We start from the raw sequence: 16,374 nt of genomic DNA, 5'->3' as shown, positions 1-16,374 counted from the left end.
TATCAGGCTCCTCTCCTGTGGAACCAGCTCCCAGTGTGGGTTCGGGAGGCAGACCCCCTCTCTACCTTTAAGATCAGGCTTCAAACTGTCCTGTTTAGTAAAGCTTATAGTTAGGGTTGGCTCGGGTATGTCCTGACCCATCCCTTAGTTATGCTGCTATAGAGCTAGACTGCTGGGGGATTCCCATGATTCACTGGTCTCTCTCTCTCTCTCTCTCTCTCTCTCTCTCTCTCTCTCTCTCTCTCTCTGAGGTATCTCTGCCTCTGGAGCAGCAGGATCCAGATCCACCACTACTCATCATTACTATTAACCACTCTCACTATCATTATTATTGATAACACCATTACCTTAACCAACCCCTCCCCCTTTTTGTGGGAACTGTTGGGTTTTTCTATGTAACAAAGTAAGGTCTTGACCTGACCCTGTAAAGTGCCTTGAGATAATGTATATTATGATTTGGCGCTATACAAATAACATTGAATTGAATACACATTCTGATACAACTTTTACTTTAGTTTTAATTTTTACCTTTTACTTTCATTTTTAGTCTCAGCCTCTTCACAAACATGTTTGTGTAAATAAACAGCCAATCACCAGCATTATTAGGTCTTGCTGCATGCTGATTGGCTCGCTGACACTGATCAGATTCACTCATATACAGGCTCCTCTATAGTATCAGACTAATTCAGTTGGTCCATAAAACCCTCAGAGTTCGATACCCAGCCCTGAGACTTCCTCCTTCATACGTCTGTTAGATTCCAGCTGTCCAGTTCTCCGTGCTAACAACTGTCAACAACCTGGTAACTAGAGTGGAACCTCAGTGTGTGATTACAAACTATGACATATTTTCGGACTGTTTAAAGCACCAATAACAATCACATCCTGAACAGTGACATTATTCTGCAGAGTGACTCATTTCCATAAGGCAGCAAAAACCGTTTTAAGTCTGTCTGTAGTTCCCCTTAAAACTGTAAACACATCAACTCCGTTTGTAAAGGTCAATGTGTTGACTCAGGATTAAACAGGAGTCAAGACTCCAATCAGAAGCAATAATGAACATTGACCAGGTCTTAATAAGCCGGAGACTAACCTGTGGGGATTCATTAAACATTTCACCATAAGGTAATTCATTTCACTGCAGTGGATATAACTCCTGTGACTGCATCATGTAACAGGAACATTAAGTGTCTGCAGGGTGTCCTCTGCTACAGATTTACTTTGTTATATTGCATATACTTCATCAGTTTACACAATCTGATCAGTTTCTCTTTGTCTCAGTGTGTTACTGCTGTTATTTTATTTCTATGCACGCCTGTACAATGGTTCAGCTCATAGTTCGAATGAAATCGATTCACTTTACTCAAGAAACTGGCAGATATGTCCGGGATGATTGGAGTCTTACTGCCCAGTGACTCTGTGATCAGAGCCTGGGGTGTGATGTTTGTCTGCTCTCAGCATCATCAGGTCCTCAGTGCATAGAAATACAAGTTTCCTTTCATTTCTCACAAACGGTTCATAAATTAGGACTGACTGCCTCTCTCACTCACTCACAGACACACACAGTCTTTGCAGGGGGGAGTTGGATGAAAGTAAAGCTCCTCAGCCCTGGAAGGCGTGGAGCTCCCCGTCACTGAAGCCCTGCTGCTTCAACAACCTGAAAGATGAACAAGAGAAGAAAGTAGGTGAAAAACTGCTCAGTGAGTGATTAAAATTATAAACAGTGGTTCATGTCCTGTAAAACTGTCTGTCCAGAGCTGTAGTAATTACTCAGTGTCTCTCAATACTATCATCATAATCATCTAATGGCAAATCCATCATATGGAGATAAACCTGCTCAAAATAGTCATCTGGGATTTCGATGAATCTTATGCATCAAACCCTGAGATAGTGAAACAGATGTCACTAAATGTTGTTTTTATTTACAATGAATCTATAATAAATATTTTTTGATAATTATATAGTTGTTAGTTTTGGGCTTCCACACTACATCACTGCTTCGTGGTTGTTTGCCTCCGTCAATGAGTCAAGTTGCAGGAAATATGGTCAAAATCACCTTCCTGCTTCCTACAGCATTGACTAATGGTCAGAAGTGTTTTTTGCATAACAACATGATGTCACAGTGAAGTTGATCTTTGACCCATGGGATATAAAATGTCATCACTTCATCATTTACAAATCTCTTCAGTCACTCTGGCTGCGTATCACTGGGACAGTGCAGTAAAGGTTATAAGAGGTCATAGTACCCACCCTAGGGTTAGTTCAGTGAAGGCAGTGGGGCCACACACACATATGTAACATCTGGACCCGTCTGGCCTGTTGATGAAATCCTGGAGCATGGACTCATCCACCCGACCCCTCCTGCCGGTCCAGGTCTCACAGGGCTCAGAGAGCACGTACTCCACCTGAAACCTGACACACAACACACACACACACACACACACACACACACACACGCGCTGATTATATACAAACACACTGACGTCCAGAAGAATCAGCTGCATTTCAAGCACACATCATCAGTCTCACTTCATGTTGTTATGGGTTATTTCCCAAATCAACTGACACACCAGAGGGCTCAGCTGTTGGTCAGTATCATCAAAGACAGGATTACCTAATTGTTTTATAGGCATTTCCACTCCCACCAACCTTATTGGGACCTATTACCACTTCATTATGTCTATGTTGAAAGGATGGTCTGGTAACAGCTCACACTCTCTTCTCTTCTCTCCTCTCCTGTCCTCTCCTCTCCCCTGCCCTCCTATTCTCTCCTCTCCTCTCTTCCCCTCCCCTCTTCTCTTCTCTCCTCTCCCCTCTTCTCCTCTCCCCTCCCCTCCCCTCTTCTCCTCTCACCTCCCCTCCACTTCCTTCTCTGAATTCTCTCTCTGCTTTTCCTGCCTACACGTTAAATTTCTCCTCACTCCACCATCTGACTTATGTCACTTATAATAACTAACATCTGCTGCTGTGGTTGTGACGGGGACAAACAGCTGAGTACCTCTCATTATCAGCAGCCAGTTCGTCCAGCTGACAGCGCCACAGAATGTCCTCCTCCCGTCGGTTAAAGAAGAGCAGCCTGATGTTTCTGAAAACACACAAACATGGTGTGAATATGACCAGTGGTACAAACAGTAAAACACAGCGCACTCTACATGTTCTCTCATAACTGTACTGTGGACTGTGGAGGTTGTTTACATGGAGAGGTAGAGTTCTTTTTTCAAACAAGACATGAGATGTAGAGAGAAATACACTTTACAAAGTCAACACAGTGATAATAGTGACACAGGTGGAGCTGCCTGTGCCTGATCGGAGTGTTTGGCCTCCTGATCTGATCCCAGTCTTAGCTCCCACCTGATGGTGTCAATGTCCTGTAGGGCCAGTTGGAGGAGGCGAGCCATGGGTGTGAATCCTGTGCCTGCTGCTAATAGGTAGAGGTATGTGACATCACGAAGGGGGCGGGGAGTGAAAGTACCCTCTGGACCACTAACGGATATACAGTCTCCTGGAGAGCAGCACCAGACAAGAGAGCAATAACATACAATGAATACAACGACTCAAACAGAGTAAAGATCTACAGCAACAAAACATACATTTGATAAAGTTAAAACAAAATATAAGCCAGTTACAGTGGACTCTGAGGCTGCTGAACTGGACAGTACATCTGAGCCAGCTGTGGGGAGGAGATGGTGAATTTTGGTGAATTTTGATATGACAATAGAAATGCCTCAAAAAATCCAATATCACCCCAAAACTGTTTAATTTAGCATTTAACTTTATGTATCTTTACTAACCCACAGGCAATGGAATCATTTTATCACTACTGAAGTCTGGGACTTTTGCAGTTTAATCTAAATTCCCACATTCACCTGAAACACTGGTCACTTGTAATCACTCGTAAACTGATGTATTGATCTAAAATGATTTTCCATTCTATGTGAAAAGTTGTGGGACCAATGTGCACTAACAGTGCACTCTCACTGCCACATTTATTCAGCCTTTGTCATTGATGATGCTTGGTGATGTGTTCTGCTGCAGGAGTTCTGTTGCATGGCGACACAGTTTGCCTGTTATCTGTGGGACACTGTGTGTGTCTGCAGCAGAGCGCCTCCCTCTTTTATGCATATGCACCTGAGGGAGGACAAGTTCAATATTGTGAGGAGATAAGGAAGCGCAGCTGCAAATAGTGCATGTGTGCAAAGTTGTGATGGGGGATGAGACCTTGATTTAAAAATGTATTCTGAAGAAATCTCAGTGACAGAAACAAAGACTGAAGGCACCACAAAAAAATATAAGAAACTGCACTGGATTAGTTCACTTCAAATAAACATGTCGGTCCAAAAAGACGACCTCAAACACATTCTTGATAAGAAAAAGATAATACACCCTCCCACAAAGACAAAGACTGAATGTAGAATCATAGTTTGGGGATCATTACATTTGAACTTCACACAATAAAAATCCAAATCATTTTACAGCAGCTGAGCAACTGTAGTGTTTTTATAACATAGTTTGGCTGCATTTATCCTGTTATTTCAGTGAGTCACATGACACACCATATTTCAAATTTCAAATTTTCTATTGCATTACTAACTTAAACAGGCCAATGATTTAGTCCAACAATTTAGACCTGCAATTTAGTTTTTTCTCTCTCCCACATTATTCTCCTCCTTATTTACTAATATGACACACACATAAACACACACAAAGACTTGTGTGATGGCCTGGCTGTGACTCACCAGTGTGCAGGCTGTTGAGATGTTGGGTGAACACTCCATCAGGGTAGACTTTGATCATGAGGTAGAGGTCTGCTTCCTGTGAGGAGCGGTGGGAGGCTGTTGCCAGGCTCTGATCTACTGGAGTGTACGGCCTCACTACCTCGGCGTCTGGATGTGGACAAAGATAAAGACGAACATACAGTCACAAAAGCAACAATCAGGGTCCAGGCAGCTTGAGACAACCGAGGCTCATTGTTATGTTGCAGCTCTGAGCTAAAAATCATCCATCCATCTATTATCTGTACCGCTTATCTGAACCGGGTTGCAGGGGGGGCTGGATCTGCTAAAATCATATACATTCATTTTTCCCTCATCAATCTACAACAATCTACACTTTTACTTTTCAATAAATCTGCAAAAATTTCTAACATTATTTTTTCACTTTATTATATTGAGTATAGATTGATGAGGGAAAAACTCATTTAAACAATTTTAGCTACAACATAACAAAAAACTGAAGGCGTGTGAATACTATCTAAATGTCACTGTACTGCACCCTCACCACTGAAGGTAGCAGCTTCATTGTTTTCCTTACTTATACTTTCAGTGCAGTCTAACACAGCAGACCTGCAATAACAGTAATTCATGTTCAGTCTGAGTTGCTTTCAGGGAGGTGCTGTTGAACCTTATAGTCATTTTGGAGGCTGCTGTTTGTGGTGCTGTTAAACTTTTATATGGACAGGTGTTTGTATTATTTTTCCCACCACATTTATACCAATGATTCTACTCTAAATAACAGAAAGTCCTCTCTGTATAACGCAATGCAGTTCATTTCAGTGGGTTAAGTGAACAGAGTATGTGGTTAAACACAGACGTTACCTTTTACTGTATTCAGTGCAGTGCAGTCCTTCTGACTGGTTCCTTACCTTGAATGAGGGCTTTGAGGTAGACATGTTTTCCAACAGGCACATGCATGACGGTCCCACGTGGGAGCTGCAGTCTGAACACATGGGTGTTGTGATTCACCTCAGTCTTGGACACCAGCACACAATCCCGATAGTATGGAGCTGAAAACAGGAGATCAGTGATGGAGGTTATTTATTTCCCTTTTTGTTGGGTTGCTAATAATCAAACAAATCAATGTTATGTAAAGACACACCGCAGAGTGTGGAGCAGGACGTGGCTCTGGCTGAGATGAGCCTACAAAAGATATCTCATATTTCTGTTTTCTTTACCCTTGGATCTCACCTCTGTCTTTCTTGAGTAAAAACGTGTTGTGGAACTCCAGTGGTCGACCAAGACTTGTCCATTTTCCTTTAGCCTGCTTGCGCATGCTGAGCTGGATCTTTCCCACTGAGAAAGCCGTGTGGACTGATGAAGATAATTAAAGAATAAGAACAAGCCAAAGAACTTCAACACTGATCTTTCAGACTTTTTTGTTACACTGAGTCAAGCTGTTCCTCACCAGATACAGTTCCTTCAACTTCCTCAGAGAGACCTGAAAGAGCATGAAAAACAGTTCTGATTTTACAAACACAATCCTGTCTATACTATAACAATATTGTTCACAGTGTAGAGTTGCTTGGGCTATATAAACTAAAGTTGTCATTTGATTCAACGAACAGTAGTCTGAGGATGTTACTATCTGTCCACTTTAACAGAATTCAATAGAATTATACAAATTTAAATTGTACCTTATTAATCACACTGTATTGGATGAGCACCTTCTAAAACAGTCACAAGCAAGCAAGTGAACTTCATTTAAATAACTTGATTTATACAGTACTGTATAAATAAACTGCACTTATATAGAGCTTCTTTAGTCTTATCAACCACTCAAAGTGCTTTGCAGCACTGGCCACATTCACCCGTTCACTCCAACATTCATACAGTGCTAACTTTTCAAAACAGACATTGTAAAGGGGTTTTCAGAAGGAAGAGGAAGTAAACTACCTGTGCTGCACTGCAGTGTCCGACTTATGTTGTTGTAGAAGCGCAGCAAAATAAAATGTAGAAAGTCACATCTCTACTCACATAAATGTATCATGTAGGACATCTTCCCCAGCAGTACTTCCAGTCGGAGAACACCCGCCTTGAGGTCAACGACGGTGCAGCCTGAGCTGGGGATCTGACAGAACAAACGACATGCAGGAATATGACTCAACTACTGACCAAGGCCTCTCTTTGACTTTGAGGACGGACAACTTCATCCTTCAAACCTTTATTACAATAAAAATGACTGTGAAACTGTTAGATGCTCTAAAGCTTTCACCAGAAACTCTGATGAATAATGTTTGATGAACAGGGAGATCATCCCCTCAGCGCTCCCAGCCTTCACACGCTGGAAGAAAGGTCTGTGATGTAGCCTGTATACACATGGTGCAGCAGGGAGACGTGTGAAGAGTGACCTCTGTGTTCTGTTGTTGTACTTGGTCTCTCTGCACACACTCACTATCTCATCAACCACCTACTGGCATTTCCAATTACAGCTTTTACCATATGTCATCAAAGGTTGGTCTGTGTGTGTGTGTGTGTGTGTTTGTGTGTGTGTGTGTGTGTGTACTTGTACTTGCTACATAGTAAGGACCAAAAAAAGTATTTTACTAACAGAGTGAAGAATTTTGGGAAAGTGAGGACATTTTGGCCGGTCCTCACTTTTTGAGACACCTTCAAATCACATGTTGAGGGTTAAGACTTGGTTTTAGAGTTATGGTTAGAATTAGGTTTAGGTTAAGGTTAGGGTCAGAGTTAGGGTTAGGCACTCAGTTGTGATGGTTAAGGTTAGGGTAAGGGGCTAGGGAATTCATTATGTCAATGAGTGTCCTCACAAAGATAGAAGTACAAGTATGTGTGTGTGTGTGAGTGTGTGTGTGTGTGTGTGTGTGTGTGAGTGTGTGTGTGTGTGTGGTTACCTTTCTTTTAGCATAAACGACCATGTGAACCGTCACATCAGTTTGGAACCAGTCGTACCTACACCAACACCAGAAAGCAGATAATCATGTAACTGTGTATGTGTAAATGTGTTGTATGTGGGTTTTTTTCATGTTTCATCTTTTATACCGAGGCGAGGAGTCTTTGTCTCGGGTAGGAGCTACTGAGGTAGGTGGAGCGAGGCCAGTCAGTGGTGGAGGAGGGATGATGGCTAAGAAGAAAAACACAAAACATCACCACAACAAAGACTGAAATTCAGAGCAGGGTTAAACTGACAATAACACTTTGCTATGATACAACTTGAGACCAATAACTGATTTAAGAATCTTCCATGTTTTAGTCCATTTAAACCAAACTTAATGGTGATCATTAATGAGGCATCCCATCATTCTTTAGATTGATATCCAGGGAACCAGTGGGTTTCACTCCTGTTAATCCAGTTAATAAGCAGCGGCTTAAAAATCCAGCAAAACATCCAGTTGTGTTAATTTTTAAGTCAAAATTTTGAAAACTGTCGATTATTGTTTGAATGTAAGAAACTCTGATGTCACAGATTTGAGTTGACTCCAGAAAGATACTTCATGTTCAGTACACAACACCCTTTATCTTTTCTTTACCACAGGTTTTGTGAAAAAGATTTTGAATGCTGCACCAGGGCCCATATTAATCAAGCATCTAAGAGTTGAAAATCAACTTGGCAAAAGGAGCAACACACACTGGGTCCCACTTTCAGGACTAGAAACAAAAGCATTTTATTAACTTTGTTCACAAAGGAATTACTCATATCTCTGTCAGGAGACAGTGTTCTTGTTCAGCTTGTCATTGTTTCCTTACAACCTTGATATATTAATAAATATCAACAGGTTGAACATATGTATTAACTATGACCTGACTGTTACTGGGTTTTTGCGACTGATGCCAATATCAATATCTGAGACCTAAAAGACAAACATTTGTTTGTTTGAAGAGCAAATATCAAGGCTCACAATTTAAATTTTTGTATACACAGTTACCTGTGTTATTTGGGTATAAATAAGCAGTACACACTGATGATTAAAACAGGTCACTGGTTTTGATGTTGTGGATGATCAGAGTACATCCATTGTCTGTTTTGAAAGGGTTCATTCTGAATCATAAGTAATGTGATTTAAAACTTATTTTGTGGTTTCAGTTCTTCTTCATGGCTAAAAATGTGGCTGATTGGTTGTCAGACGTGCAATTTTCTTAGTTTCTTATTTTTCTGTTGTCTAATACAGACTGTCTATTACCAATAAACAGCAAACATCATCTTAGTTTCTTCTGTGAAAGTCTCATAAAACTCGGGAACAGAATAGTGATGTTCCACTCTCTCCTCAGATTCATCTTTTTCTTGTTGACAGTAAATAAAGGCTTTCAGTCTTTCTCTGAGGTAACAGTCTTTAGACCTAGTTTAAATGAAGCTTTGGTGAAGGTTCAATAAGGGAGATCTCCTCCCTCACATTCTGCCTTGTTCCTCCATGAGTTAATGTTGGCTAATGGCTATACACTCCAGATCTATTTCACTTAACAAATCTGACAAATCCCTTCATTCGCAATCCTGACATCACCACATCTGACCAATGATTATTCTGTCTGTTTTCTCGATACTCAGATACTGTGTGCACTTCAGATCACAGACTACCAAACTACATGACAATCAGGTTAACACTGAGGCAAAGCTGCAGATCAATAGACAGCATGTGAGAACACTGATGCAGAGATATTACAGGTTCTGTGTGTGTGTGTGTGTGTGTGTGTGTGTGTGTGTGTGTGTGTACCTTTAATAGCTGTGGTAGCCTTAGTGGCCATCCTGCCCACCAGGCACTCTTTCAACATGGACTCGTAGTTCACCCAACGATGGACCTGTGCAAGAACACAAATATCACTACAGAAACACATATATAAACATATCAAGTCATCCACAACCACAATGAACTGATCCCAGAACTACATCAAACCCTGGAGAACTCCCAAGGCCACCAAAATAAAACATGTTCCAGTCCTCCCAAGGTCCTGGGGTTTGTTTTTACTGAGCTTTTTCAGGAACATCCTTTGGTTTGGCCCCAGTCAGCCACAAACAGCAAACATAGGGCTAATATTTGTCAGCTAAGAATACAATCTTTTACCAGTTTGACACTAAAATCTACTTATTTTGAAATAGAATAACAGTGGTTGGCTACTAATAACAAACCTATGGCCTTCATTAAGGCTTGTTAGCTGAGAAGCTGCTAGCATGAAATAGAATCTCTAACATCTAGCCTCTTTAATGGTCTCCTGTAGGAATTTAACCATACCTCAGTGATCGCTAAAACTATGCCAAGTAAACTTTTTCTCAAATAAACTTCCTGGATGTTTCGGAAATAATTACAGTGTCTTTCAAATGTATAAACCCTTTAACTATCAAGGTGAAATAGTCATTTGTGATGACTAACACCTGGAAATTAAGGACTTCACCTTTACCTTTAAAATGTAACATTAAAACACAATGGTGCGTGATTTTCTTTATCACTGTCCACACCTGATCAAACAGGTCAGTGCCATCTATCCCAGCTGCCTTCATCAGCTCCTCTTCTCCACCAGGGTGGTAGTCCATGTAGGGGGTCACGTTGTACACCATACCTGAAAACAGAGAGAGAACTAGAGTCACCGCCTCATGGTTGTACACCTCTGCCAATCACTCAAGTAATGCCTTACATCCATGTCTGTCTCATACAGTATGTGTAGTGAAGACTTGCACCCAGCAGCACCACCAATTATCAGAGTTTGAAGGTAAGCTCCCAAGATTATTGATGTGAAATATGGCCAGAATCTCCTCTTCTGTTCCTGAGTTATGGTAAATGGACTGCTTATATAGCGCTTTTCTAGTCTTACTGACCACTCAAAGTGCTTGACAACATGAGCCACATTCACCCATTCACACACACAGACATACAGCACTTACATCAACAGTGGAGTGCTTCTAACATTCACACTCACTCAATCTGATGGGACAGCCATCAGATTTCATCAATTTGGGGTTCAGTGGTTCAGTGGGGTTCAAACTTCAACATGTGGACCGGAGGATCCGGGGATCGAACCACAGACTTTCTGATAAGTGGATGACCCGCTCTACCTCCTGAGCCACAGCTGCCCGTGTTATGGTAATGAATAATGGCCAGAAAGGTTTTTTTTTAAGAATTTTATGATATTGCACTGAAGTCTTTTTGTAAATTTTCAATATTTGATATTTTAATTTTGCATTTCTTTAGTACCGTCCACTTTGCTGCTGTTACACAGCAAATTTCCCCACTGGAGAACTAATAAAGGACTTTACCTTAAGGATCTTACCTTATCTTATCTCTTATCTTAATATTAAGTGAATAGTTTTTGATTTGAAGAGGGATTCTGTATCAGTCAAGTTACTAATTGCCACTGCAGAAAACCCATATAAGTCTAATTATCAATGTGCAGACAGACCAGTGTCAGTGCTTGTAAAGCAGTCATCGCATAAACAAATTACTGGTGTAGGTGTATCGGAAACAATAGTTCAGCACACTGTTAAAAGCCAAGCTCACACTGGTGAACTCAGAGGCTTCCACCACTCTAGTGGACCACAAAAGACCAGTGTAGAAGGTGATGACAAAAAATCGCATTACAACTCTCCAACAGCTCAAGAACACCTTTCAGGACTTTGGTGTGAATGTGTCAAAATATCTAATCAAGAGAATAATACCAGAGCATAACATCATGGGTTTATACTAGTGTGTGGCTGAAAGGTTATTGTATTTATGTGTATTGTTATATGTGTTTTATGCTTTCCATGTTTATGCACATTTAACTCTGAGGGTTCAGTGCTTCGATCTAGTTGACATTAGCAATGGGTCATCCTGTCTGGAGGCACCTCTCTAAATTCCATTGTACTCCAGAGAAATTAGCATTAAGTTTCATTAAGCTGACATTAAGTATCCTGTCCTGTGTATCTGTTGAATACTACAGCTGTCATGCTGGTTATTCATCCTTTTCTCTTAAGTGCAAAACCAGTTCCATGGCAACCAAGCAGGCTCACCTCGTATGCAAGTCCAGCAGTCATCTCTTGTGTTGTGTTTCTGAAGCTCTTCCTCGGTAACTTCAATAAGGCGCCCTCTGAGCCCAGTCAGATCTTTGCCACTCTTAGAAAACCGGATCCAGTCCATTAGACTGTGGCCTGGCTTTAAGGCCACCTGCTCAGATAATGGCCGAGTCATGCAGCAAAGGACAAGTTTGTTATTTATTTTCATCTGGAGTGAGGTGTGAAGGCATGTTGACAGTAAATTTCAAGCACAGCAGCATCATCTTCAGTCTGCAGATGCTACAGGATATTGTTATTGTGCCAGTCCTTTATGTAGTTTTCATTTTAAAGTGATACCCACTATAGCGTTGATTAGTATGTGTTGAAGAAATAATGGCTCTGAAATACTTAGCCATTAACTTCACTATTATTATGGGTCATACATATCACTAATCTCTATGCTGTCAGAATATGGAATCGAGTTCCGTATACTTTCTGTAGCACTATTTTCATCTGCTGTGATAGGAGTGCGACCAGTAATACAACTCCATGAATACCAGCTGCCGTAAAACCTCAAGGAAGAAACAGAAGAGGAAGACAGAGAAGAAGAAAAGAAAGAAGTGCTACCTTGCTCCTCCCGGACTGGCCGGACGGTGCGACTCGCTGCTGGGAGCTCGGCGCAGGGAAGGACTGGGTCGGAATGTTCAACATATTGTGAACGCTTCGGAAACAGCCCCAGTTTCGAAAAAAACCTATTTAAACAACGGCAGTTCAGCACAGTTAACACATGAGCGACAGTTCAGTTGTCACGATGACTGCTACAAGTTCTTCCTGTGTTGTAACACATAACTTTCATAACTGTGTTAAGAAATGTTGCTTACCGAGAAGGCTAATCTATGCTAGGCTAACAAGACATTACGCTCTGTGAAACCTTTCTCATAACAGCGAATTATATATCGTCATATCAAAATTCGATAAAACGTAATATTTCCCGTGTCAATTAAGAATTAAACAAGCAAATTATATCATTGCTTGATATCTAGTGGTTGACTACGAGCTAACTCCTGCGTTTGAGGTTCTGCCACCATACGGACTACAATAATTGTCGCACATTCTGACGACACCATCAACAAATGATGGCATCAAATTGCGACGGTTCTCCTCTGCCTGTCCATTGTCCTCTAGTGTTCCTTCTATACATTGCAAATGTCGCCAGTGTTTACAAAAGCTACGAAACATTAGTATAGAAATTTAACCTAAGATGTGTGAGTCAAATTATATATTTTTAATAATAGATATTAAAACATGTCATAGCAAGAGAAACGCAGTTATAATTAATAACAGGATTAATGGCTGCACTGCAGTTCCAGTATTATATATGCTGATATGGTTGAGACACTCAATGGAGCAAAGTCATCATTGGTGATGATAATTTCACTTGTGCATTTAAACTGTCATTAAAAAACTACCATGAAAAATGCTAGTAACCCACCTGAAATGAATCTATTTAAAGAAACAATGAAAAATGAAGCATGTCCTCCTCCACTTGAGTCACTGTCAGCATCATCATCCTCTTCTGAATCTCTCTGGTTTTCATCTGACATTGGAAAAACGTGGTATCTCACACAGCTTTGACGAAGTATTCATTTACAGCGTAACGCAGTACATCTCTTACTCCCATCATGGAAACCAAAGGGTTTGCTTTTGAAAGGCTTATCTGCTAAGAGGATTCATGGGCAAGAGTTATCTGATTTCACAATAAAGGCACACATGCACCTAGTCAGAGCCAGAGCTTATGTTTAATGCTGATGAACTGAAGGCTTTACAAACAGGTAAAAACATATAATAGACGTTTTTCATGGCTGATCTTTCTTTGACTTGTGATTGCAGGAAAAGCATAGGTGGGAATAATAACATTATGATGGCACTGTTTCATTAATTGTCCCTGTAATACAGCCCTGGAGCTGGCTGACCAGTCACTACTGTTATACCAGTTATACCTGTGCCTTTCCTGCCATGAGAAAAATATATGCACAATTACACAGTCAGACAGAAACAGAAGTCTTTGTTGCCGTTTGGATGCTCAGTTGGCTGCCTCATTAGTTTGCTGCTATACACAACAACTTCAACTTATATGATACCCTTGAGCATTTTGTAATGCGATGTACTCCAATCAGAATTAATAAAACTTTATGTTAATGTAAGTTTTTTTCCTTTTTTGCATTCATCCCTTTCTTACAAGTCAACATTAATTGTGCTAGAGATTGATTTTTTCATTTCTTTTTAAGGTTTTATGGATAGCAACAGTTCCAGCCTCCTCTGCTGGAGGATATCAAAACTGCTCATGGGAAACAACAAAGAAATGAGGTGAAAGTAAAATCTCCATATGCAAGGTCTTCAAACTCCACCTTGTTAGGATTTTTTTCTGAAATTTTCAGAGCGCTGGAGGTTTTGTATTTGAATGTATCATGTTCAAAACCTCCACTGTTCCTGAGGCAGCTGCTTGGAGTTAAAAGCAGAAGGTCACCTGTCATGGCAACTGTAGCAACCAGGAAACCCACTGGTGGAAAAAATATCAAGCTAAAGAGGAAGGCTTCCTGGTCTATGCAAGCAAAGACTTTCAGTAGGCCTCAAATAAATGAATGTGTACAGAAATCAGAAATTACAAAGATTTACATGATGAGTTTTTACACATTAAGAAATATCAGTAAATTTGCTAATCTGAATTCATAAGTGAGGATTATTGCATTCTTTCACAGATCTCAGTACACACACACAGCCTGAGATGCAGTTTCACAACTCTGACATTTATAAACGCCAAAGAGGTTCTAACAAACCATCAGATGAAGGTGGAAGTCTCACTGATTTAGATTGATTGATTGATTGATTGATTGATTCATTCATTCATTTATTCATTCATCCTTGGCAGAATTAACAGCAGAGCAATATTTCCAATATTTCCAATTCAACAGGCTGTATTATGTTCACTTGTTGATTTCGGTTGGTTAATGACTGTTGTATTTAAGATTTTTTTTTCAGCAACTCAAAAAACAGGATGACTTATTTACATGTGGTTTTAGATGAAGTTTTATAGGAGTAATCAGTTGAACAGGAGCTGTGCCATTCTTCACCCATTCTGGGAGCTCCTTGCTTTCTCTGTTTTTGTTTCATTCTTGATTATTAATAGCTGCTACAATCACCCAGAACCCATGAGGATCAATAAAATTTCCACTGATATACATTATGCAATGTCACATGTTCTTCTAAGCAGTTTCCTGCAGATGGCAGCAAATATCAGAAATAGCTTAGATTCAATGGCCAGCAACTTTTTTTTGTTTAAGGTGTTGTTTTGTTGTCCACCATAACATGGCAATGTGAGCACAGACAAGCTGAACTAAGTTCTGTACTGTTACACATTGCCTAACCCTGCAGAGGGGCAGTTTTTAAAGTAAATTTTACACATGGGAGCTAAATGCTCTGCCAGTGATGTGACTAGTGCATCTAAAAGTGTGATGTTTGTTGGTTTGTATAGTGCTGTATTCTACCACTGTCCTCCTCTTGCCTTCTTTTGTACTCCACCTCTTTCTCTTTTTTTCTCTCTCTCTTTTGTCACTCCTTCCATCTCCTCCTTTTCCCTGTAGATCCAGCACAGGGGCAGATAATTACAATTTCAAAACCATTTGCCAGATCATTACCAGCTAATCCCATGTTTGGTCTGATGAGTCACGCGCCTCATTTGCCACGGTGCAGGGCAGCTTGGGACCCTTTCACAAACACTAGCCAAGGACCACCAGCCTGCCCTGTGGGGCCACCACACTGCTGGGGCTGGAGTTGAGGGTGGGTGGTGGGGGTGTGCCTGTGGGATAAGCAGGGATCACAAGACCCAGCAGAGTAGAAATTAGAGGACTAAGTGTTAAGTGTGAATCTAGATGAGATTTTAAATTATTATTTAGACTTGTGTTTTCTGGAAAAGACTGTATCCACTATGACTAATTGTCTTCATTATCTTGTCAAAGGCATAAAAATGCTTCACTGGTGCAGTTCATACTACTTACATTTAAAATGTTGATTTGCTCAAATAAATTGATTATCCCTTTATTTGTGTTTATTTAGGCCACATCTAATTAAAAACTATCAAGAACAACTCATTATATCCTGTAATGAAATGGTGTTTTATAAACTTTGTAATGAGTTGAGTTAACAAAACTTGATGAAAATGCTTAAGTCAACTGTTCCTGTAATGACCCGGCCTGCACCAACAGAACCAGTTTGAACTTGTTTTGATGGTAGTGCAGTTTCTATTTATTTATTTCTAGTTCAGGTCAGCTGTTAATGAGATCTGTCAGGAATTACACTACTTAAGTACTCAAGTACTTTTTTGCAGTATTTTAATCCAAGTTTTGTAGGTAGCACTGCAGGACGATCCTCCAGGCCAGTCCAGCACAAAGCAGACATGAACACAGGTGGCAGATAATGGTAGAGTAGAGTTCAATATGTCCTTCAGTTTGGTGAGAGTAACACCAGCTGGTTAAAGACTTATTGAAATCTGAAGAAGCTAAATTTGTGTATGTGTGTTTTGAATATTGTACTTTAGATGCAGCCTGTAGAACCTGATTAGCACCCTGGCGTGTGCACATTAATGCTAGAAATATTAGCATAGCTTTTAGTGTGGTAAGAACATATGTT

At 40.4% G+C, this 16,374-nt stretch overlaps 1 protein-coding gene across 1 annotated transcript; it reads right to left on the bottom strand.

Annotated features, from left to right (window-relative positions):
• Nucleotides 1-500: 500 nt before the first annotated feature.
• On the bottom strand, nucleotides 501-12,926 carry cyb5r4 (cytochrome b5 reductase 4). The gene is made up of 16 exons (XM_071469881.1): nucleotides 12,570-12,926; nucleotides 12,316-12,440; nucleotides 11,707-11,860; nucleotides 10,180-10,280; nucleotides 9,440-9,524; nucleotides 7,773-7,854; nucleotides 7,625-7,682; nucleotides 6,747-6,840; nucleotides 6,178-6,210; nucleotides 5,961-6,083; nucleotides 5,639-5,779; nucleotides 4,734-4,880; nucleotides 3,349-3,499; nucleotides 2,996-3,082; nucleotides 2,248-2,409; nucleotides 501-1,654 (listed from the first exon to the last, which is right to left on the bottom strand). The coding sequence occupies exons 2-16, from the start codon at nucleotides 12,397-12,399 to the stop codon at nucleotides 1,600-1,602; spliced, it is 1,557 nt and encodes a 518-aa protein (XP_071325982.1). The 5' UTR covers nucleotides 12,400-12,440; nucleotides 12,570-12,926; the 3' UTR covers nucleotides 501-1,599.
• Nucleotides 12,927-16,374: the final 3,448 nt, after the last annotated feature.

The sequence above is a fragment of the Trachinotus anak genome, unplaced genomic scaffold (assembly GCF_046630095.1).
Source record: "Trachinotus anak isolate AG129_WGS33_773 ecotype Australia unplaced genomic scaffold, CSIRO_AGI_Tana_v1 ptg000032l, whole genome shotgun sequence".
NCBI classification, from domain to species: Eukaryota; Metazoa; Chordata; class Actinopteri; order Carangiformes; family Carangidae; genus Trachinotus; species Trachinotus anak.
The sequence above is the reverse complement of the archived record's forward strand: the minus strand, read 5'-3'. Positions and strand labels throughout refer to the sequence as shown.